The sequence below is a fragment of the Poromitra crassiceps genome, assembly GCF_964638095.1.
Source record: "Poromitra crassiceps genome assembly, chromosome: 1".
Classification (NCBI taxonomy): domain Eukaryota; kingdom Metazoa; phylum Chordata; class Actinopteri; order Beryciformes; family Melamphaidae; genus Poromitra; species Poromitra crassiceps.
Genome location: NC_139623.1, coordinates 125010815 through 125035148, shown reverse-complemented (window position 1 = coordinate 125035148; position 24334 = coordinate 125010815). Strand labels below are relative to the sequence as shown.

The following is a 24334-nucleotide window of genomic DNA, read 5'->3' as shown; positions in this document are numbered from 1 at the left end:
CCCCCGAGCGGATATCATAGTTACAACTAGATTGAGCAAACAAGGGGCAGTTTTGTGTTTATATGTGTGCAGTTTTGGAAACTCACAATCATTAACTCACGGTAGCTTGCTAGGTCAGCACCACACTTGAAGGGGAGAGGTGACCACGCCCATTTAGGAGACCATTTAATACTATTGGCGGAGCCTGGAATGAGCTATCTATATTGTCCATCATCTATGAAGAAAGTTATACGGTGGTTTCATTCCTCCAGGGTCCAGTACGTATGTTTCCTGTGGCATCGGACCCAAAAAGGAAGTCCTCCTGCAGACTCCTGTTTCGGCTGATGGTGGCCCGCCCCCTCCGACTCAGAGTCGCCTGTTGCCGGGGCAGAGTACTCCTGGGGAAAGCGGTCTGCTCCACCTCCAAGCAGAGAACATTGTCCTTAGCTGTCTTTGAGCTACAGCTATATGTGTCTGAATCTTGCTGACCGAATGGATCTGATTTCTCACAAGAGCTTCTAGTGGCAGAAGGATGGGCTTTGGGAGTGCCGTACATGTGCCAGTTGCAGGTGTGTCCCCCATGTGAAGCCAGGCCCAGGGTGTGGGAGATGGTGTCGGTGTGGAGATTGTGCTCCAGGTTGTGGCAGGAATGAATTGGCTCTGGTACGCTGTGGCAGGAGTTGTGGCGCTGCAGGCTGTGGTTAGAGGCCAGCTGCTTATCCAAGTGAGGGCTGGGCCAGAGCAGCTGGAGGGCTGGGTAGGGGCTGTCAAGTCAAGCCAAGTTTATTTGTATAGCCCTAATTCGCAAGCATGTCTCAGAGTACTTTACAGAGAATGTGTTGAGCTAAACACTATCAATAAACAGGATTGCATAATCTGATATTGGAGAGAGAGAGGATGGGGGAGAGGATAGGGGACAAGAAGGTGAGAAAATGGGGTGAGGGAAGGGGAGAGAAGGGAGAGAACAGGGGGAGGGCGGGAGAAAAGAGAGCAGAACAAACAGGGTATACTGGGGCTGGGCGATGCGGTTGAAATCAATATGATGATAATCATAAGGGTCATTCTCGATACTAATATATATCACAATGTGGTTCATGTAAGAAAAGTCACGTTTAGTAATCAAATGATCATATTAGCATATATTATAATGACCTGTCCAGGTGGTGCACGCTGTGAGGGCTGTCCAGGTGCGGGCCGTGCATGCTGCCATCCAGACTAGCAGAAGCCGTGTGAGAGCGGTAGTCCCGGAGGCAGGGCCGCGGCCGGGTAAAGGAGCGTGACTTTGCCCTGTTGATGTGAAAAATGTAACTATCAGAGCCTTAAAGGGATAGGTTACATTTTTTAAAGTCTAGCCCTATTTGCTACTTACCAATGACGATGTTGATTGGTAGTTCTTTCTCAGCACAATCCATGCTCATGCTATTAAAAAAAAAAAGAAAAAGAAAAAAGAAAATTCGATTCCCCCCACCTCCCCGCTTTTTATTCTTTGTTTTTGCTCCAAGTGAAATGTTTTGTAGAGATTTATTTTTTAATTAAAAATAAATAAATCACATCGTTCCCTTAGGCAAGACTCTTGCGTTGTCGCTGCAGCACAGATTTCAACATTCATTGTCAGAGAAAAGTCACTTAAACGGTGATTTCCTTTTTTTTGTAATTCTCTTTTTATTTAGAAAAGTTTTTTCACATTAGTTTCAGTTGAACATTTTACAGAGTAGAGTAGCCCTTCATTATTTCACATTCAACAGTATACATTTACATTACCTACTCCTTTCCAAACTTTTCCTTCTTTATATTATTTACTTGTCATAAAACAAACCACAAAAACATGAACAAAAAAACAACAGAGATAGAGGGGATGCTCTACTAGTTTGACAAAGTCATAAGAGGTACAAAGTTCTATACAAAGTCTCGTCTTTTAGGTGTTATAAATTCAATCCACTTTTCCCAAATCCTCTCAAATCTGTCCTTCTTGAGTCTCAGCGAAAACGTAAGTCTTTCCATTACAAATATATCATAAACTATATCCACCCAGTCATTTATTGTTGGTACTTGAGGACGCAGCCACTTTTTGGTTAGCGCCTTCTTACCGGCAGCCATTAACATTCTAAACAGTAAAGCATCCGTTCTACTCAGCTCAAATGTTTCGTGACCCAGATACATCACTTCACATCGAAATGGAATTTCAACCCTAAAAACAGCTTCCATGGTCCTGTGTATCTCTTGCCAATATTGGGTGAGGGAAGGGCAATCCCAAAATATATGAAAGTGATTTGCATTCTCACTTCCACACCGTCGCCAACATCTTGAACCTTGGACCTGATGTCTCTTCTGTAGAGGAGTGATGAAAAAACGCATTATATTTTTCCAACTAAACTCTCTCCAAGTTTGAGAGGCAGTTGTCCTCCATTGTAATTCACAAATCGTTTCCCACTCCTCCTCAGCGAGAATCATATTGCCCTCCCCTTCCCATTTCTCCTTTATGTAAAACGTATCAATTTTTTTACACATTTGGATTCCATTATACAATCTGGAAATTGTTTTTTTACATGGTGCAGAGTTATAAGCAGAGAAAAAAACACTCAAAATACTCCCCATGGGGAGCCAGATTCTGCTCCCCATTTAAGACGGTACTTGTCCTTAATATGACTAGGCGGTTTATAATTCAAAGTAAGTACTTGAGTTTTCTGTAAATTTAATTTATACCCTGAAAAGGATCCATACTCTCCCAGGAGCTTCATCAGCTCAGGGAATGATTGTGTAGGCTGTCCCAGATAGATCAAGACGTCATCTGCGAAAGCCGCCAATTTCTGTTCCCCTCCAGGCATCACTATTCCCTTGATATTGGTATTTTGTCTTATCCATTGATTTAAGGGCTCTAGGAAAAGAGCGAAAAGGAGAGGGCTAGCGGGACAACCTTGTCTTGTCCCTCTCTCCAGCACAAATGGGTTGGAGAGGTCTCCATTTATCTTGATTCTGGCAGAGGGCCTATCATATAGTGACCGAAGTGTTTTAATGATGGTTTCATGAAAAACCAAACCGTTTCATGACTTCGTAAAGGTAAGACCACCTAACAGAATCAAATGCTTTTTCAGCATCTAAGCCAATCAGAATGGCCTCCGCCTTCTCTTGCATTATGTGTCTTATTATATGTAATGAGCGTCTGATATTGTCTTGTGTTTGTCTTTGACGAATGAAACCGGTCTGATCTAAATTAATAAGTTCCGGCAGAATGTTTTCTATTCTTCTTGCTAATATGGATGTAAAAAGCTTATAATCCACATTCAAAACACTGATAGGTCTATAACTCCCACATTCTAGCTTATCTTTTCCTTCCTTTGGTAAAACAGATATAATAGCCTCTCTCCACGAAGGAGGAATCTCCCCCTCCTTCGTTATCCAATTGAAAGTAGTATGCAGTGTGGGTACCAATGAATTCCTTAGTACCTTGTACCATTCAGATGTGAAGCCATCCGTGCCCGGGGATTTATTTGCCTTAAGCCTAGAAATAGCGGCTTCGATCTCCTCAACAGATATCTCTGATACCAGGCGTTCATTCTGCTCCTCCGTAATTGTGGGCAAATTTAAAGTATTTAAGAATGCCTCTATTTGAGCATGATTGTCTATATTTGGTTGTTGATATAGATTCTTATAGAAAGCTTCAAAGCTCTGCTGAATGTCTTTTAATTCATATTGTATTACTTTTGTCTGGGGATTTCTGATTTTGTATATGGCGCTATCTGCTTGTTCTTTTCGTAGTCTATATGATAGGAGCTTCATTGACTTGCTTCCCACCTCATAATACCTCTGTTTGAGGAAAAGGAGTTTCTTTTGATATTCTTGTGTATATATCTCATCTATCTGATTCTTAATTCTTTTAATTTCTTGATTTATCCTGGAGTCTAGAGTATCCTTGTGGTCTCTTTGTAATTGTTTTAACTCTGCCTGTAAATTACTAAGTCTTTCTTGCCGTAGCTTGTTGAGATGAGAAGTGGTGGCTATTATTTTACCCCTCATCACCGCTTTGCAAGCATCCCAGAGCATGGATGGCGACACCTCACCGTTATCATTCTGTTCCAAATACATTTCAATATCAGTTTTCATTTGTTCTTTGTGACTGTTCAAAATACCTGAATTCAGCCTCGACAAAGTATTTCTTATTCTATCATTCAGACACACTGTCATATAGGGCTATGGTCAGATAAATCAATTGTTCCCATATCGCACCTTTTTATCCTATGTCTATCTTTACTATACATCAGGAAGTAATCAAGTCTTGAGTAAACTGAGTGTGGAGAGAAGTGCGTGTAGTCTCGGCTAGTGGGGTAAAAATCCCTCCATACGTCAATGATGCCCATTTCTTTCATCATGATGTTCATTTTCCTACATGTAGGCTTTGACTGTGTGGGGTTGGTCCCTGATGAGTCTAGTCTAGGGTTTAACCTCACATTTAAATCCCCCCCACAAATCAGTATCCCCTGTGCCTCCACCGCCATCTTTTCAAACATTTGTTTGTAAAAATTCCACTCTTCCCCTGGAGGCGCGTATATGTTTAATAAGGTTATTAGAGTCCCCTCTATCTTTCCTCTGACCATCACAAATCTGCCTTCCTTATCTTTGATTTCTGACTCGTGTTCATAGTTAACCTTGCTCGATATCAAGATAGCTACCCCTCTCCTATGACCCGCTCTATATGAGGAAGAAAACACGTATTTGAACCCCATTCTCTTTAATTTAGCGTGTTCCGACTCAGAGAGGTGAGTCTCCTGAAGGAACGCTACCTGAGCCCCATCTTTTTTCAATTTGGACAAAATTTGACTCCTCTTAATTGGATTAAGAACACCATTAACATTGAAAGAGACTATTCTAATATTATTTTCCGTCATCTTAACGATATGCAAACCTCCTCATTTCCAGTTTAGCCACATTCAGTCTATAAAGCATCCCCTTCGCTGCGATGAACGGCAGCAACAACATAGAAAATAAACAACATAGAAAATAAAGTGGTCCTTCACATGCCAAATTAGCTTCCACTTTAAAGGTCCCAGAACTGACCTTATCAGTCTGAGGGATGTCCTCTACACCCCTAAGGGAGTCGGGGGCCCTCTTTGACAACATAAGCACATTCAAATTGCCCATGTGTCACAATGACAGCTTTACCACTACCCCGACTTATTTTAAACAATATTTCACATTATGCATACATGTTCCACTGCACCCCATGGTTTAAAAGGAAGTAATAATAATGGTAAGATGCAATAAACCATCCGTTTTCATAATTAACCTGTTATTGTTCAATTGAAAGTCTATGCAAACACAAAAAAGCTATTTCACTAATAGCAGCCGTCTCACCAGTTCCAGTCGTGAGGGATGGGGGAGGGAAAATGAATGAAGGATGAGAGAGAGCAAAGAGGAGATAAGAGAAAAAAGTAAAGAAAAAAATAATTATGGGGGGGGGGGTGGCAAACCCGTGAGTGGCGCAACTTCTTGGTCCCATTCCGCTAGCCTCTGGACCCTCCTGGTTGGTCTTCTGCTGCGGCCTCCCCTCGTCTAAAGGCCCGCAGTTTCTCCCTGTAGGTTGGCTCGATCCGGCCGCGTCCCTGTGCTCCGTAACCGCCTCCTCGTCCCTTCGTTCTCCAGGTTAGGCTCCGGATCTGGTCCAGCATGGTCTCGGGTGGTTTGACGACTTGAACGTTGCTTCCTCCGCCGAATCATACAACCTGGTCTCGCCCCGGTAAAACACACGGAGCCTAGCTGGGAACGGAGTTTGGAACCTGATGTCTTTTTCTTTGAGGACTTTCTTCACTTCTGTATACTCCTTGCGCTTTCTGAGAACGTCTGGAGCGTAATCATGATCAATGTTGACTCGCTGTTCGTTCCAGAGGAAGCCTTTCTTCTGCCACGTTAATTTCAGGATTTCCTCTTTCATTCTGTAGCTAAGGAATTTCACCACAATAGACCTTGGTGGGATTCCCTCTTTTGGTCGCGAGACTAGTGCGCGGTGTGCTCTCTGAATCTGGAGCTCCGTGGTGGGTGGTAATTCCAGTTTCTCTTTCAACATACCTTCCACAAAGGAAATCATGGATGTCGAGTTATCTTCCGCCCCCTCAGATACTCCGTATATTCGGATGTTTTCACGCCTCGAGCGTCCTTCCTGGTCAGTTATTCTCTCTGCTAGCTGGATTTGTAGCTTTAGCATCTCGGTCATAACGTCCTCACTGCATTGTATCCTCTCCTCCGCTCCCACAATACGTGTCTCCGCTTCGTCCAATCTTTTATCAATTTTCGTTATATCCTCCTTGATATCTTTAAGCTGTTCTTTATTGTCACGGCGAAAGTCGCGCAGCTCGTTAAGTATCTGTTGAGACATATCCCCACTGCTAGCTTCTCCAGCCTGTGGGTGTGCGTCATGGCCGCCGCTATTGTTTGGAGGAGCATTTCGGCCGTCCTCATGTTCTTTATTTATCTCCTCTCCTTCTCCTACTTGATTCCTGAGTCTCATTTGTGCATCTTTTTTTGCCCTTTCACACATGTTAAAATTCGGCTTTGATATTATAATGCAATCGAGTTTTAGGGCTTTTTCTCATCAAAATGTCGGGAGGTCGATGTTTCAAGCTGCCATCAGGTTGGCGTCTTCGCCGGAAGTCTAAACGGTGATTTTCAAAAGCTGGAGTGCATCAAGAACCACAACCACAACCACCTCCACCTCCACCTGTCTTTCCTGAGTTTCCATCATAAATAGATTCTAAAATGAGTCCGGTCAGCCTGAGCTTGCTCCACACAGACGGGAATGTCTGTCTTTACATAGTCCTTCCTCCATCTTTAACGGTCCTCTCAGCTTGGCCCAAAGCCCCCCGAGCTCCCGTCAGATGAATGTGGAGCTGGCTCCCGGGCGCAGAGTCTGAGGAAGGGCACACAGTGAGTGCCATTAGGTGAGCAGGGCAGACGGGGTGGGGGGGGTCAGGTGAAGGTCCAGTGCTGGTTGAGGTCAGCAGCGTTGCAGTGCTCCATCTGAAGGTGACCTCCGCTCAGCTGTAAACACTTCCCACTGCTCGGATTCTTCAGGAGATTCTCCTCTGTAAAGACCCACTCCTGTTGCGGTGCCAGACTCGTGCCCTTCCCCTTCCGCTGGCACAGCTCGATCTTCACCTTCTCCGGCTGCGGCACGGCCTGGAGACACAGCTGCTTCCCGATGTTGTGACGCAGCTCCTTCTGAGACGTGTACTCAAAGTACTGGTTGCCTCCCATGTTGTGACACTGGTACATGATGACTGGTTTTCCTCCTGTGTTGCTCTCTCCTACGTCCAGGCAGGTTTGAGATGCCGAATTTCGAATTGCTCCGGATTTGTCCGGGCTTAAGTCCGGGATGAAGATTTCTGGGTAGATGTTGTTGAGGTACCAGGTGAATTTCTTGCAGTGCAAACCCTCTCTCAGTTTCATACGGGCAGAAATGTCCCCAAACTGGTTCTGACTGGCCATATTTGCAGCGTTCTTGTTGCGGCGGTAGAAGACGTGCTTGTAGTCGTCCATCCAGACCTCGGCCAGGCGCACCTTGTTGCGCGTGATGACCTCGATGCCTTTGGGGAAGGTGTGGGGGCTCTTGGTGCGGAAGACGTGGCCCACCACAGAGCAAGGCAGGATCTCCAGCTGACCGCCGCACTGCCATACCCTGAACGACATCTCGATATTCTCGCCGCCCCAGATCTCCATCTTGTCGTCGTAGGTTCCGATGTGTTCAAAGTACGCCTTGGAGATGGAGAAGAGACCGCCAGCAAAGGTGGGAGTTTTCACGGGGTAAGTTTCATCCTTGCGTTTCTTCCGCTCTTCCTCGGGGATGGCCTCCCAGCCGAAGGTCAGACTCCAGTCAAAGTTGCCGCGGTTGAAGGCGTGCGCGCTGACCACCGGCTTGTTGAACGCGAAGCTGTTGAGGTCAATGGTGGTGATCTCTGGGCTCACCACAGCGGTGGGCTCCTCCACTATACGGGCCAAGAGGGGCTCCAGCCAGCCGTGGAAACACTCACAGTGCGCATCTAGGAAGGTCAGCACCTCGCCCTGGGCCATGCTGGCCCCCAGCAGCCGGGCGGTGATGAGGCCTTTCCTCTCAGGCTGCCTCACCACACGGACAATGTCCAGCTGACGCACGTACTCCTCCAGGCGGCTCTTCAGGTGCTCTGCAATACTGGCATCATCCACCAGGATGATCTCCTTGAGCAGGGCAGCAGGAGAGGAGTGCAGCACGCTGAAGACCGTCCTGAGGAGGGTGGACCAGGCCTCGTTGTGGAAGACGATAATAACACTGGTGGTGGGCAGAGCGGGGCAGCGACGGAACTTCTGGTCCACGCACTCTGGAGGCCTGGTGTCATCCCCGAGACCGCGGCTAAGCGAGATGCGGTCGCTGACAAACTGGTTGAAGCAGTGCCTGGTCATGCCCTCCTCCTTCTCCTTCTCCTCCTCCGGCGTCAGGTGGTCCTTCTGGTACGCCTTGCCGTCGGCGCCGGGGCTGCCGGCGTCCTCCGGCGGCCTCTCCAGGAAAGGCCTGAGCTCGGCCCGGCTGTAGAAACCAGCCGGGCAGCGCGCGATCTGGAGGACCACCAGCACCACCAGGAACAGAGTCCCGCCCAGGAGCACCAGCTTCAGGGGGGACATGCGCCGGCGCAGGAAGAACAGACGCATGGTCCTGGACAAACGGGGGGCGTCGCTCTCGAGGCTAAAACCAGGGGCGCAAATGTGAAGTTTCCTGGAGCTCTTCCAGCGCGTTGCTGTTTCACAGTGTGGAAACGATCCAAGTTTGTCCTCTCAAGTCGTCAGGCAGCACTTTAGCGCGACAAAGGAGACAAGAGCAATCCGTTCCGCGCAGGCAGGCAGCCTCCCTCCCGGCTTTTCCTTTGAACGCAACAGGTGCCATTCATCGTTGAAGTGATTAGCTGGAGGAGTGAGGGAGCCCCTGGTGGCGTGGCTGGGTCCTAAAGAAGTCCGCTTTTTCCTCAGCAGCAGAGCAGCATCTTTAATAAATGTGACATTTGATTGTAAACCTACACAGCAGCACACATTGACATCACAACTGCCTGAGTGATATCACAGTTGTGCAATCAGTTGCTCGAGTGACATCACTGATGACATCACAATTGCTCGAGTGACATCACTGATGACATCACAATTGCTCAAGTGACAACATCACTGATGACATCACTGATGATATCACAATCGTGACCCACACTGCCGCCATCCACTTAGTGCATGCAATATCTAATCATCAATTTATATTAGTAATTTATCCGGGGGAATTTCCACCAATACAAGGCTCCATACTAGTTTAGACAAAGAAGCGATGTGGTGAAGTCTGACTCAAGACCCACCCTACTGATTTGTGGTTGGGTTTGTTCTTTTTTTTTATACTTTTTATTTAATGCATTTCAGCCAGGCCCGAACTTTGGTCAGGTCAGGCTGGCCCCACATCGGGCTACACAAACATACAACAAACTGTCAACCTTGACAACAACAACAACAACAAAAGGAAAAAGACAGAAAAAGGGAAAAAGGAAGAAAAAAAAATAATAATAATAAAAAAATAATAAAATAATTAAAAAAATAAAATAAAGCCATAACAATACAGTATAAGTCAGTAAGTTGTAACTGATTGCAAATCATTTATCAGTCCCTCCAGGTAGGCACGAAATGCAAAAACCTGGAGGGACTGATTCACTATACACAGTCGAAACACCTGTCGTCCAACATTTAACACCAGCCCAGACTTTTATACAAGACTCAGGATATACTCATTAAGTACTATTTACATATATACCGTAAATTCCGGACTATAAGCCGCGGCTTTTTTCCCGTTTTTTGGCCTTTTTTGCCCCCTGCGGCTTATATAACGGTGCGTCTTATCTATGCATTTTTTCCAAAAAAAAAAAAAAATCTCTCTTTTTTAGCACTCTTTCTAACTATAAATCCACTTCTGTTTTAATTTCCTCTCTTGCCCTCTTTTAACAACATAACATAACATAACATAACACAACACAGGTAAGCAGAAAGAAAAAGACGAAGCAATCACGTCATGAATGAGGAAATGACTCACCTGCTGGAGGCTGGAGATACACCGCTTGGGCTAAACTTTTACTCCGTGAAACACTATCGATTAAGTCCGACATCGCTCAGAGGTTTTGAGCAGCTTGAAAACAAGTTTGAAAACGTGCAGAAGTCCATCCACTCACTCACTAAAGAAAATAATGCAACCGTGAAGAGTTTCACTCGTGTCCAGCCATCTGGCCGAGTTAGAGCCGAAGTCCCGAACACAGTGAGAAAACCTCCCGAAGCTGCTGCTGCAGCGGGGTGCATATTGTCCGGCCAGCCGACCGAGAGGCATGCGAGCCGGGCACTATTAAACAGTTGGGGTGTGTGAGGTGGCTGGCTGTGGAGGTGGCGGTTTCTCCTCCTCCTCCTTTCTTCTTTCTTTCCGGCCTGCCACCGAGGGCCATCTTCATCTGCCTACTCCGCTGGCCCGACCGTCAACTCATCCTCCAGGCTGCGGGGAAGAAGCCCCTCACCTGGGAGGGTACGCGCTTTTTCGTCCCGCAGGACCTCTCCGCGTTGGTGCAACAGAAACGCGCAACATACAACAGCATCATCGAGTCAATGGATATCGCTTTGGCGTACTGTACCCAGCGAGACTCGTCATAACCAGACCGGACTATCTTTAGCACTCTTTCTAACTATAAATCCACTTCTGTTTTAATTTCCTCTCTTGCCCTCTTTTCACCACACCGCGGACACTGTGTGCCCAGCGGCGGAACAAGAGCTCAAAGTGAAACTGCCGAATATCTTTTGAGTTGGACTGGTCAATAGTACTGTGAGTAACTAAAATAAAAAAATAAAAAACGGAATTCTCTCTTCTTTAGCACTCTTTCTAACTATAAATCCACTTCTGTTTTAATTTCCTCTCTTGCCCTCTTTTCACCACACCGCGGACACTGTGTGCACTGTAAAAAAAACAAAAAATACCACAATGTGTGATTTTGTCTGGGGATTAGTGACCTGACTTTTGTTTTGTTGAAATGTTAATAAATGGGAGCTTCCCCAAACAGCCATCCATTCCCGACAATCCCCTCTGTGCACGAAGCCTTACATATGGTAATTAAACATCAAAACACCCGCGGCTTATAGACCGGTGCGGCTTATAGAAGAAAAAAATAGTCACCTTTGAAGGTGCGGCTTATAGACCGGTGCGTCTTATAGTCCGGAATTTACGGTATATATATTTTTTTTTTCAAATTACATGATTGGTGTGTTCCATCCATTTACTCCATCTACTATCGGCTTGGTTTCTAATTGCGTAAGTTATCCTTTCCATAATGTACACTTGATTAATCAAATCCCTCCTTGCCTGCATTTGTGGTTTGTGTGTCTGACGCCAGTTACGTGTAATTGTTTTCAGTGCGGTGATTCTGAGGATTCTTGCCAGGTATTTGTCTTTTTCTTCTGGCATTTGTAAAGGACTAATGCCAAGGAGATAATATCTAGCATCCAGTGGGAACGTTACTTTCAAAATCGACTCGATCTCCCCGTGTATTGTTTCCCAGAATGATTTTAATACTGGGCAGGACCACAGTATGTGAGAGAGGTTCGCAGTATAGTCCCCACAGTTTCTCCAGCACTTTGGAGTAATCTTGTGATCATATTTCGCTTGCTGGGCTGGTGTTATAAAGTAATGGAGTTGTACCTTCCAAGAGAACTCCCTCCAGAAGAGTGAATTTGTTGTTTTATGAGTATTAATATTCATTTCCCTCCATTCATCTTCTGATATATCGATTTCTAATTCCTCCTTCCACTTTTCCTTTGCCCTTACTTCCTCCAGTCTATCAACATTTGTAAGAAATTTGTAAACCGCAGAGATTTGATTATTTATTCTAAATTTACTATGATTTTTCAAAATGAATTTAATTATGGGATGTACTTCATCAGCAGTTTTATTCCGCATCTGACTATCTCCTATGTAGCTCCTAACTTGGAGGAAGCGGTAAAAATGCGAATGCGGTAGTTCATATTTAAGGCAAAGATCATCGAAAGACACAACTCCATCACTGTTAAAGAACTGTCCAAAGAAAATTAGGCCTTTCTGCTTCCAAAGGTGAAATGTTTTGTCCATCTTATTGGGTGTAAATTCTGGGTCTCGTTCTATCTCCCTCAATGCTAACAGATCCCCATCAAGTTTTAATATTGTACATATTTTTTCCCAATTTTTTAACGTATTATTAACACAGGTATTTTCGGTCCTATTTATTACCTTTCTTTTTACCCCCAGGGCTATGTTTATGGGGTGATTTTCTATTAGATTTACTTCCATTGATCTCAATTTGGCAGTAGAGTAGAGTTCGAATCGACTGGATTTGTGCTGCAAGGTAGTACTTCTTAAGATCTGGGAACGCAAGTCCGCCTCTTTCCTTGGACAGTTTCAATGTTTTGAGTTTAATCCTAACTTTGTTACCATTCCACAGAAATCTTGTAAATATTGTATCCCATTGCTTAAACATTAGACTTTCAATTACAAGGGGAAGCATCTGAAAAAGAAATAAAAAACGTGGAAGCACATTCATTCTAATCACATCAATTTTACTGGCCAGTGTCAATGGTAACATCTTCCATCTATTTCTATCATCTTTGAGCTGTGACTCTAAGTTCCCAAAATTATGTTTAAGTAAAAATTCTAACTTCTTAGGGATGACAATGCCAAGGCATTTAATTCTCTCCTGGTCCCACTTCCATTTGAACATCCTTTTTACTTTTGACGAAACCGGGTCCCCCAGAGTCATAGCCTCGGATTTTTGTACATTCAATTTATAACCTGACATATTGCTATACGTGCTAATGGTATTCATTAACGCCGGAAGTGATCTCTCTGGATTATTAATGTATAAAATAATGTCATCTGCGTATAACGCCAGTTTATGTTCCTGGTCGGCTATTTTCACCCCCTCTATCCCACGCTGTTGTCGGATACTTTCTGCAAGAGGTTCGATACTGAGAGCAAAAATCAAAGGTGACAAAGGATCCCCTTGTCTCGTCCCTCTGTGCAAGTCAAAAGCCCTTGAGATTGTTCCATTGACTCTGACCGATGCTTTGGGTTTATGATACATAGCTTTAATCCATTTAATGAATGTGTTGTTGAAACCAAAGCCTTTACAAGATTCAAAAATGTATGGCCAGAGGACCCAGTCGAAGGCCTTTTCTGCATCAAGAGTGAGAAGCACTGTTTGTCTTCGTGAGTTATTGACATGTTCTATTATGTTCAAGGTGCGTCTTACATTGTCTGCTATTTGTCTATCTGTAATAAAACCAGTTTGATCTGTGTTAATGATACTTGGGACTATTTTCTTAAGTCTGTCCGCTAGTATCCCACTCAGTATATTGTGGTCTAAGTTTAACAGTGAAATAGGCCTGTATGAAGAACACTCTGTTGGATTTTTTCCTTCTTTATGTATGACTGAGATGATTGATGTGTCCCATGTTTCTGCCCAGGTTCCTTGCTGCAATGCCCAGTTAAAAGTCTTTGTCAAGGTTGGGATGAGCTGGTCTCTGAACTCCTTGTAGAATTCTCCTGTATATCCGTCGCTACCAGGACATTTCCCAGCCTTAAGTTTCTTTACTGCTCTCTGTACATCTTCCTCTGATAGGGGTCTAGTGAGCTCTGCATTTTGTTCATCTGTGACTTGAGGTAAATTGAGGGTTAATATATGTTCTTCTACATCGTTATTGGAAGTACTACTCTGATCTGGGCTGTACAGACTTTCATAATAACTAGCGAATTCCTCTGCTATGTCACTCTTGGTTATGGCTGTCTTCTTTCAAATGAAATGTTTTAAGGTCACTCACGATTCAGTACGCTGCTGGTTGGCTTGGTTCCAGGCTTAAAACTAGTTATATAAGGATTTTTCGAAATGACAAGAGCTTTTAAAAGCACCTCTTACGCGCTAAATACCTTGCGCTTGAGCGCACCATAATCTCCGTGCAGCACAGCGCAGTGCAGAGTAAAATTCCTTTTGGATATGTCATTACGCACAGCCTTGCCACACTAGGACATCAAATTCTGCTGCTAAAATTGGGTATTAGCAGATCATTCAGTGAGGCAATCAACTATAACTCACTGAGAAACTTTTTAAACGTTTTAGTCAGCTTTAGTCTGCAGCATTTAATCGCAATCCTTTGTTGTTATTTTACGTTTGGTCAAGTCAAGTAAAGACATTGAACCTGCTTCTGTCTCCGTGTCTCTGCATTTGGGTCCACACACACGCACAGCCTTACAAGCGCAAACAGGTGCGCAAGCGCAAATAGGGGATATTGCCTGTACCAAGACAGGGCCCCTGGAGTCATTAGCTGTGTTTCCATTACAGTTTTTCGCAAAATAATTGCGATATTTCCACAACTTCGACAATGTAGAATTGCAACTTGTAGGCGTTTCCATTGAAGTTGAGTTTGATCTGACGGCGCGCAAACCTGAACGCAATTCCCGTTACCAGCAGCTGCCACAGTGATTACGCACGGGGATCTGCCCCATATCCCGTCCCCTGCATGCTCAAATCCAACCAATGGTCAATGCAAATCACAACATGAAGTTACAACGCATATAAACGAGCCTGATTATCAATTCAAAAGAAAAATTTGAGTCGCAAAATGTTGCTGGCTGCGGTGAATGCAGTGAGCACGACAGACAGAGGAAAAAAGGTAGCCTAATACAACTGGTCCGATTTAGAGATGGAGGGGGGAAAAGGCTGATTTGGTTAAATAATCAGAATGTTGTGTATTATAATTATAACATTGCACCTGAAACGTGTGTAATGTATTACTCACAGTCACTGTATTCACTTCAGTCAGGAGCACCGCACCGGTGTGTGCTTTTCATCCCCTCATCTCGCCGCTGTGCCAAATGCGCGCTCACAGGCAGCCTGTCACCATGGACCGATTTCTGCTATTAAACATTATCTATTTTGCCCGGCTCCGCTTTTGCATAACACTCGTCTTTCTGCTAGGTAGCGTTGCTTCAAAGTTTTCCATTTGCTGCGGAGGTTTTGCCACGGCTTATCGAACCCTTTCTCCCTCATTTTCCTGTGTCACATGACGTGCAAATGCGGAAAATGTGTTTCCATTACACTTTTGCGATAAACTGCTATATCGACACGTCTGAAAAACCACCTCATGAGAGCGCAAAAACTTTTTGTGATATTTGGGAGGTTTTTCTAAATTTACGTGTTTCCATTACCCAATTTCTATTGCGATATTTAGATTTTGCGCATTTCTGAGGGTAATGGAAACACGACTATTGTCCTGATGGCTTTCCTGGTAGCACGCGTACCACAGAGGCTCAGTCCGAGGTTCGAATCCAACCCAAACCTTTCTCTCCCTGCCTGTGAACACACACACACACACACACGTGTGTGCGTGCGTGCACGCGTGTACGTGCTTATGTCCGCGTGCGTGCGTGTGCGAGAAGCTGTAGTCTGCTGGAGTGCTTTCAGTCATCAGCTGTTTACACTTCCATCAGGTAGCCTGCACCCTGCCCGTGCCCAATTTTCAGACCGCGACATGGACTGTCACGGTGACTTTTACACTCCTCACTAGACACACATGTCACTTTGGTTCTGAGAGCCGCCTTCATGACAGCCACCACGTTACCTAGCTAACGTTATATTGGAGCTGCTTCAACAAGTTACAGCCCAGCTAGCACAAAACATTTTTGTCAACATTGATTTTTAGTTTAAATCTGGGTGATATTGGGTTTGAACGTCTAATACCTAATTTCACCCTCTTTTCAACCGGCTAAAATGCAGTTACAACATCAACGTGTCAAAAAACACAATTTAGTTAATCATGTTGTTAAAACGTTTGTTGTAGCTTGAGATAGAGACGGGGGGAACGGTGGCGCAGTGGTAAGCGATGTCGCCTCACAGCTAGAAGGTCCTGGGTTCGATTCCCACCTGGGACGCCGTGAGCAACGTCCGGGTGGGGTCGTCAAAAGGGCCTTTCTGTGTGGAGTTTACATGTTCTCCCCGTGCCCCCTGGGGGTCTCCTTCATATAGGAACCCCTTCACCAAAACATGCAATATCCTGGTCGCTGAAGTGGTGCCTCCTCTGGTCGTTAGGGGCGCCTTTTCGGAGGGAGGGGAACTAGTTGGAATAGCGTGATCCTTCCACGTGCTATGTCCTACCGGTGAAGCTTCCCCTGTCAGGTGAAAAGAAGCGGCTGGCTACTGCCCATGTCTCGGAGGAAGCATGGAGCCAGTTTCGGCTCTCCACAGATCGGCAGAGGGTGGAGCAGCAACCAGGATAAATATAAATTAGTGGGGGATAAAAATGGGATAAAAAATCTGGGGGGAAAAAAAAAAAAAAAAAAAAAAACTTTTACTTTCATTATTTGACATCACCTGTCCTTGAGACAGCTCTGCAGGGGCAGCGTGGGGCGAGGGAGCTCATCGGGAAGCGACTCTTCCAGAGCGAAGGGGGTCATCACAGAGACACAGCACGGGTCTGTGTGGCTGCTGGGTGTGGGGCTCAGGGGAGGGGCAGGTAGCATGGTGTGAGTGGTGGGGGCAGAGATCAGTGGCTGCTTGCCTGAGCAAGATGAATCCACCAGGTGGCAGTGTGCCTGTGGCAGATGGGGCCCCTGCCTCTGTATCTGTCAGAGATGGAAACAAGTACACACATTTTTTACTTAAAAGGGATACGCCACTTTTTCGGGAGTTTTGCTCATTTGCCATATCCCCCCACATAACCAAGGTACACCATGCCTTTACCGTCACTGTCCGAGCAGTATACAGTGAGCTACAGTCATGAAGTTTTTTTTCCTCCAATATTTTATTTTACATTTTTGATGAAACAATCAGTGCCCAATTCAGCCTCCCTCTTTTTTTTTAAGCCTATGCGGGAATTGCATTCTTTCAAATGGCCAGTGGGGGGCGCAGTTTGTGTAGCACTCCCCAGGAACATGCATTCAACTCTATGGGAAACGAGCCAACTTCTCTCTCGGTCTATGTCTTAAATAAACACTTTCCAAATGAGTTTATGGTCTGAAAAAACAATTTCAAGTCTTTTTCATGCTCTAACGCGCTCCGTTTTCCAAATTATAGCCCCATTTCGAGGAAAATAGACGACAAACATTGGATAATAAGAACAGTAATACTTCCGACCGGTAGAGGCAGCAATGGGCCGCAAGGCATCTAGTCTTGCCGGAAAGTACACGAAAATACACAAATAAGAAATTTGTTAAGCAACCAATGCTAGCAGATAGCAAGTAATAGTTAAGCAAATTATCAGAAAATGGCGTTACTTTATGATAGTTTAATAATCTTAGTAGACACACGTAACTATATAGATACCATACATCTAATGTTCATAACATGGCGGACCATTTAACATTATCTATACCGTTAGATAAAGCCTTAAGCCTTCTTCTCTGTATTCAGACCCGAATTATATAAACCGGAAACCGGAGTATGTTATAAATGTTATAAATATAGTCACATTATAAACAACTAACCAATGCTGGGGGTCCGTATGGAAACAGTGTTACTCGAAATGGTTAAAAGTTAAATCAATTTGGTTATTCAGTGGCGTTTTACTGTCATGTAAATCTAATGTTAGCCGCTAGCATTAGCCACAGTAGCTGACTACCCATAATGCATTATGGCGATAAGAGAAACAGGGCAAATTCTGAAACTCCTCCGGCAGCCACTCCCCGTACTTCCGTGTAGAATTAATCCATTCAACCAATCAACGATGAGCAGGAAGCGCCCATCCCAATGGCTGACGTCACGCTCACTTAATCCATCTATTATAGCCTACTATCAATGGAAACAATACACGAGACAATACAAGACAGACAGGCTCAGACACAGGGGAAAGGGGGGGGGGAATTGGAAAAAACATACATACATCATTGATTAACATTGCAATGTGCTCAAGGCGATGTAATAGATAAAGTGCTTGGGATCTCACGCAAGGGGTCCATCATTCTTAACCATGTCACAGTTGGCCAGAAACGGTTCCCAGATAGTTGAGAACCTCCCAAGCGAGTTGGTTCTCAGGGGCCTGAGTCTCTCCTTCTGTATAACAGAAATCATGTCCATCAGCCATACCCAAAAAGAGGGTGGAGAGGAGGACTTCCACTCCTTTAGAATGAGTCTTTGGCAACAGTTGTCCCCAGTGTCAGAGACTGTTGCACAGCTTTAAGGAAGTTCAAAGAGGACTCCGAACAGGCGAAGATGGCAAGTTCTGCCTCTGGCTGTAGGGTTGTGTTGGAGGCCATAGAGTACCAATCAAATATTTTAGCCCAGAATCCCATTAATGAAGGGCAGAACCAGAAGGCATGAGATAGTGTGCCCTCTGACACCTGACACCTGTCACACAGTGGTGAGACAGAAGGGTATATATTGTGTAATTTATGCTTCTAGTGAAGACGGTGACCGACTTTAAATTGAATCAGCTGGTGTCTGCTATTAACTGAGCAGAGTTGTACCACTGACAGACTCCTTTCCCATATAATGTCAGATATATCAATGCCAAGTTCCCCCTGTCACGCCTCTCTAATTCTCTCAGTAGAGGCCATGTTGCAGTTATTAAACAGACATACAAATCTTGAGATAAGATGCTTGGAGTGAGAAGGGCTCAGCAATACACAATACACAATACACAATACAAAAAGAGCATGTTCATTTGGAAGTGCTTCAAAGGTGTGAATCTTGGATCGAACATAATTTCTGATTTGCCGAAATCTGAGCCAGTTTGTGCCGGGCAACCCAAACTTCCTCTTCAGTAGATCAAAGGATGCAAAATGGTCATCTATGTATAGGTCTTTGATGGAAACTAGCCCTTTCTCACTCCAAGCATGGTAGTTTTTGTCTAACCATAGAGCCAAAAATGAATGATTGAAACAAATTAGTGTGTGGACAGAAACATCTGGCAGACTCAAAACACTTAAACACGTTAATAAGTATCACCATAGAATGGAGGCCAATAGAGAGCCCCAGGAATGAGTCCGGAAAACATCGATGCTAACACTTCTTCACTGTTTTCGCCAATGGGATTTTTTAATGGGTTTTTGGCGCGATGCTTCAAATAAGTTCTCTGGGCAACGCAAGCTTAATCAAACGCGAACCAGTGTTCAGCGGGATAATCTTCACACATGAGGACCACTTTTATCAGTGTTTAAGCTTTTACGTGCCGTTAAAAGGGCGGCTAGCTAGCAAATGGCTAAATGAGACTACACTGTTGAGTCGACGGGGATATTATACGTCAATAACGTCATCACTTCAAAGGAGGAACACGGAAATTCTCTTTCCCTCACCTGGTTCAGCCCGGGGTAATCAGTGCGACAGCAGCGCACACATCAACAACACTCCAGGTTGAGCACGAGCTTTTTACTTCTAGGGCTCACATTTACGCTTCAAAACTAATGAAAGTGGTCCTCATGTGTGAAGATTATCCCGCTGAACACTGGTTCGCGTTTGATTAAGCTAAATAACTTCACGACTGTAGCTCACTGTATACTGCTCCGGCAGTGACGGTAAAGGCAAATGAGCGAAACTCCTGAAAAACTGCCGTATCCCCTTTAAGTAGAAGTATAGTTACTTGTGTAAAAAATAATCTGGTAAAAGTAGAAGTAGTCTACTGATTCAAATTGTTTACTCAAGTAAAAGTAAAAAGAAAAATATATTATTTGAAGACTATTAAACATAAAACATCCCCTCCAAACATGTTTTAAGATGTATAAAGACTACGAGGGATCAGGATTTTGCTAATCGGCTTCAACAGACTTCTGGGTGCAACTATCATTCATTTTAAATAGCAGTTCATAGTGAAACCATGCCCTTTTTGAACTGTAACTACTCCTTCATACTTTAAGCTAGACACTTTTTTTTAACCTAAAACGAATGACCACTTCTAGGACTCTATTGTTTGAGAAATTAATAATAAAAAAAATAATAATAATAATAATAACTTTATTTATATAGCACTTTTCAAAACAGAATTTATAAAGTGCTGTACATACATAAAAAGAGTAGAGGGAGTCAATTGTCGGTTAAAGAAAGCAGGATTTCAAGGGCAAATTACAAAAATAAATATAAAAGACAAAATTAACAAAACAAACAAGAGATGTAGATAAATAAGTTAGCGATAAACACAGAAGAAATAAATAAATAAATAAATAAATAAATAAATAAATAAAAGCACGAGAAGCGATAATTAAACAGAGCTTTAAGTAGATAAGATACCTTAAAATCCTACTTAAGTACAGTAACAAAGTATTTATACTTAGTTACTTACCATCTCTGGTATCTGTCCATCCCCATTGACCTCCTCGGTCTTGGACTTGGACGAGCAACATGCCCACCAACGGTGCCACACATCGTCACGTTTGGCGCAGTGCTGTATGAGCAGGAAGAGTCCCAGAGTGACAGAGAATGCCCCATACAGGCAGCTGAATATCATATCTAGAAAGTGTCCCTGGGATATGGACAATGCCCCTAAAGCCCAGGTGGCCAGGAACAGGAAAAGGGTGAAAGCTACGGCTCGGAGCTGAGCTTTAAATGAGTGCTCGTTGGCCAGCACTGATATGCCCGTGGCTAACAACGGGCAGTCCCCAGCTGACTCCCCCACAGTGCCATTGGGGGAATGGTGGTTTGGGCCATTGAATGCTAATTGATTTGGTTCCCCACTGGTGATTCGCACTTCATACTTCCTGTCTGGGTGGCGTTTTAGCTGGATGTAGGTGCACAGGAAGTAGATGGACATGACTAGCACCAGGAGTGCAATGGGGGCATAGAAACCTCCCAGACTTGGCTCCCATGCCATCCAACAACTGAAAAGGAGAGATAGATAAAGACCATATATTACATACATACATACATACATACATACATACATACATACATAAATACATACATACATACATACATACATACATTTGAACATATGTGACAGGGACTGGTGTTTTGGGCAACAAGTAGTCCAAGGTCATTTTTATTTTAGTTTTTCTCTCTCTCTCTCTCTCTCTTTTTTTTTTTTTTTTTTTTACAATTTATGAAACTGCTGATTTTAAGCTTTCAAATTATGCATCATACATTGAAATCTGAAAATAGTTGAAGAAGATATGCTCGTTTAAATGTCTGTACTCCTAAAAGCAACATTCAGAGAAGGTCGCCCTGAAAGTTGGTGAACAAGCTTAGTTTGCTAACAAATTGTAAATATATAGTGATGTCAACACTGTTTGTTATATTTAGTGCATCTAAAAATTGAAACTTTTTTTTTAAAAACAACATTTTGCATGGTGTACAACTGTATACCAATGCTGTACCAATGTAGTGGCTTGTTCAGAAATGTCAAGTAGGTACTGGTACTTACTACAGAGCGTCGTCCCTGCTCCCATAGTTATCCATACTAAATGCTGCTGTGACGCCAACAATTACGAGAGGGATTCCATCACTTACAAAATAGAATCTGCAAAAAGAAGAAATGAGTGTTGGCAACAACAAATGTTAGTACAAACCTTGGTTCCATAACAAAGGTTTGTACTTTTGTTGTTGTTGTTGTTGCTGCTGCTGCTGTTGTTGTTGTTGATGTTGTTGTTGTTGTTTAATAGAGGGAGATGACAAAACAGCTGGAGTCTTCAAAATTAGATTAAACAAATTAATTTAATTTAAGTAAATTACTGAATTACCACACTCAGGTTCTCAGCAGATATATATATATATGACTGGGACGTAAGTTGGGGCTTGGCCAGCCCCGGCTGGGTCACCTGGGCGAGGGTGTATGATGTTGCGAGACCCGAAACATCCTATGACCCCAGGGTACATCACTGAGGATACGTCCCAGTTATGCATCCATGCGATGTTTTTTTTTCTTTATTAGTTAGCCTGGCTTAGCCAGTGACTCATAGGAATAGACTACGTGACAACCAGGAAAGACTGGTGACTACTGGAGAGTCAGTTGACAGCCGGAACAGGGACGGCACCCGGGTAGCAGTATGGGTTAGCTCCCCAGCCTGCGTCTTCCGTGAGGAAGAAGCCCAACAACCCACAAGAGGCCTTTTAGGAGGGCCATTCAAGCCGCAAGTGGAGACTGCAGTGCCACCAAGTACTGGTACTGCATGGTATCCACCAAGATACCATCACCTCGGAATGAGATGTTTGGAGCGGGGGAGTCTGGTGCAGCGCACAGGTCGTAGACCTGGTGAGACGAGGGAGGAGCCCGGCCGGGTGGCAACCCACAGAGCCCGGTCCCTCTACGTGCCAGAGCCCTCCCCCTCCCCCGGTCCCGGCAGAGTAGTTCCGGAGCAGCGGATTGAGTGGCCCTGACCGCGTGACCACCTTCGACCCTTCCTGGAGGGCTGACCGTGGGTAGCTACTGGGACGTAAGTTGGGGCTTGGCTTGATGTTGCGAGACCCGAAACATCCTATGACCCCAGGGTACATCACTGATGATACGTCCCAGTTATGCATCCATGCGATGTTTTTTTTTCTTTATATGTGTGTGTATATATATATATATATATATATATATACTTTAATATATATACTTTTTTTTTCTGGTAACCCTGCATAGTTTGGAATGCTGGTCTTACCTGAGTATAGTTGTCTTGGTCCGAGCCTGGTTTGGGGCCTGAGGTGGGGCATTGGAGACGTCATGACAGATGTTTCTAGCAGTAAACGTCAGCCATAACATCGTGGACAAAGAAGCATAGTGGAGCACGATACCAACCTAACATAGATGAGGATGTAAAAGTGATTACACAACAATATATACTTAAAGCAGAATTCCTGTTTTTTACCCCCCGGACCTTATTTCTTATTTACATATTACACACTGCAAATAACGTATTTTCTGCAATGTAGCGATATACAAATATATATATATATAGACCGCGTTGTGTAGGTGGTTTTTTAAAAGTACTTTAAAACAGTTATTGTGAGTAGGAAAAGGTAGGAAAAAATAACTTACGATTTGACACACAAATGGGTATTTGATCTGATTGATGCCCCCAGCAAACAGACCAAACGTCAATCCCGTGTGAAAGAGGAAGTTAAGTAGTGTGTGCCAGCCTTTCCTGCTAATGCGGATCACACTGCAAACAATGAATGAGTACAAGTTAGCATCTCCCCTATTTACCCCCCCCCCCCCCCTCTCATCCGCACTGTGATTGTTTGGTTTGTCTCTGAATGTACTAACTAGACCTTAAAGTTTTAATGGCATTAATTCTACCAACCCGTTCTCATTCCCAACTCATCATATATGCAGACATGGGTAAGTATAAATTTACTCAGTTACATGTACTTTTTTTCTTTTTTACTTCTAAGGGTTTTTTATGGAATACTCTACAGTATAACTATGCTAAACGTAGCCTTCTGCATCTGCTCTAGAGACTCGATGGGAAAGCCTCTCACATTTACATGCCTGTCACAGTGGAACACACAGTCTCTAAAATACACCCCCTAGCCTAAATGTACCCCCCCCCCATTAATACCTGACCTACATCAGCGTTGTTGGCACAAAGTCCTGATTAAGATTAGGTGCTGAAGGAAGCAGTGTAACCACTTAACCAATTTTAACTAAGAAGACAATTGCTTGAGTGACATCACAACTGCCTCATGACATCACAGTCGAGTAATTGCGTGACATCATTTTCAGTTGGGTGACATCACTTCACACACACACACATCCTCTTCCTTGTTATGTTGCGTCGATCCAGACCGAAATCACAGTTGAACAATTGCAAATGCATTCAACACACACACACACACAACTGCCCGACTGACATCACTTCCGTCACAAATTGTGACTAAGATATCATAGTTGCTCGAGTGACATTACAGTTGAGAAATTGCAACTGCATTCATTAATTTTTCATCTACATTTTGTAAAATGCTTATGAAAATAGTTTTATTTGGTCAAACCAAGCGGCTTAGCTATATTTAGCATCAGGAGATGCCATAGAACATTTCACTCGGACCGAAAGTAAAACAATGGATTAAAACGCACCCCCCCCCCCCCCCTTTCATGTTTAAGCATTTTATGAAATGTAGATGGAAAAATTAATGGGGGATTAAATCCCTTGTTTCAATATGCTGAATGCAGACGAGGGCATGACTTTGGCACTAATAATAACAACAACAACAATACATTATACAGTATGTACATATTTGTAGAAATGTCGAGAAGTCTTTCATTGAGAGTTGATGAGTTCTTACCTGTGATGTACAATATAAGTCATGATTGAGATGAGCAGACAGAGCAGCATGACTGCGGTGCAGGCGTACACCACTGGGTGCAGGTAGTCCCCTGGGTACGGTGGGAAAGACAGCAGCACCCTCTT

General features: G+C 44.0%; 1 protein-coding gene and 1 pseudogene across 2 annotated transcripts; both read right to left on the bottom strand.

Annotated features, from left to right (window-relative positions):
• Positions 1 to 226: 226 nt before the first annotated feature.
• Positions 227 to 24334, bottom strand: LOC310785289 (adhesion G protein-coupled receptor A1-like; the record flags this gene model as incomplete). Its single annotated transcript, XM_083646310.1, has 8 exons — positions 24210 to 24334; positions 22963 to 23086; positions 22586 to 22722; positions 21367 to 21462; positions 20302 to 20824; positions 16392 to 16642; positions 1132 to 1266; positions 227 to 743 (listed from the first exon to the last, which is right to left on the bottom strand). Exons 1-8 carry the CDS (start codon positions 24257 to 24259, stop codon positions 227 to 229), a joined length of 1833 nt encoding a protein of 610 aa, XP_083502436.1. The 5' UTR covers positions 24260 to 24334.
• LOC310785211 (polypeptide N-acetylgalactosaminyltransferase 6 pseudogene) lies at positions 6937 to 8649 on the bottom strand (annotated as a pseudogene). Its single transcript has one exon. The product of its transcript is annotated as a polypeptide N-acetylgalactosaminyltransferase 6 pseudogene (transcript).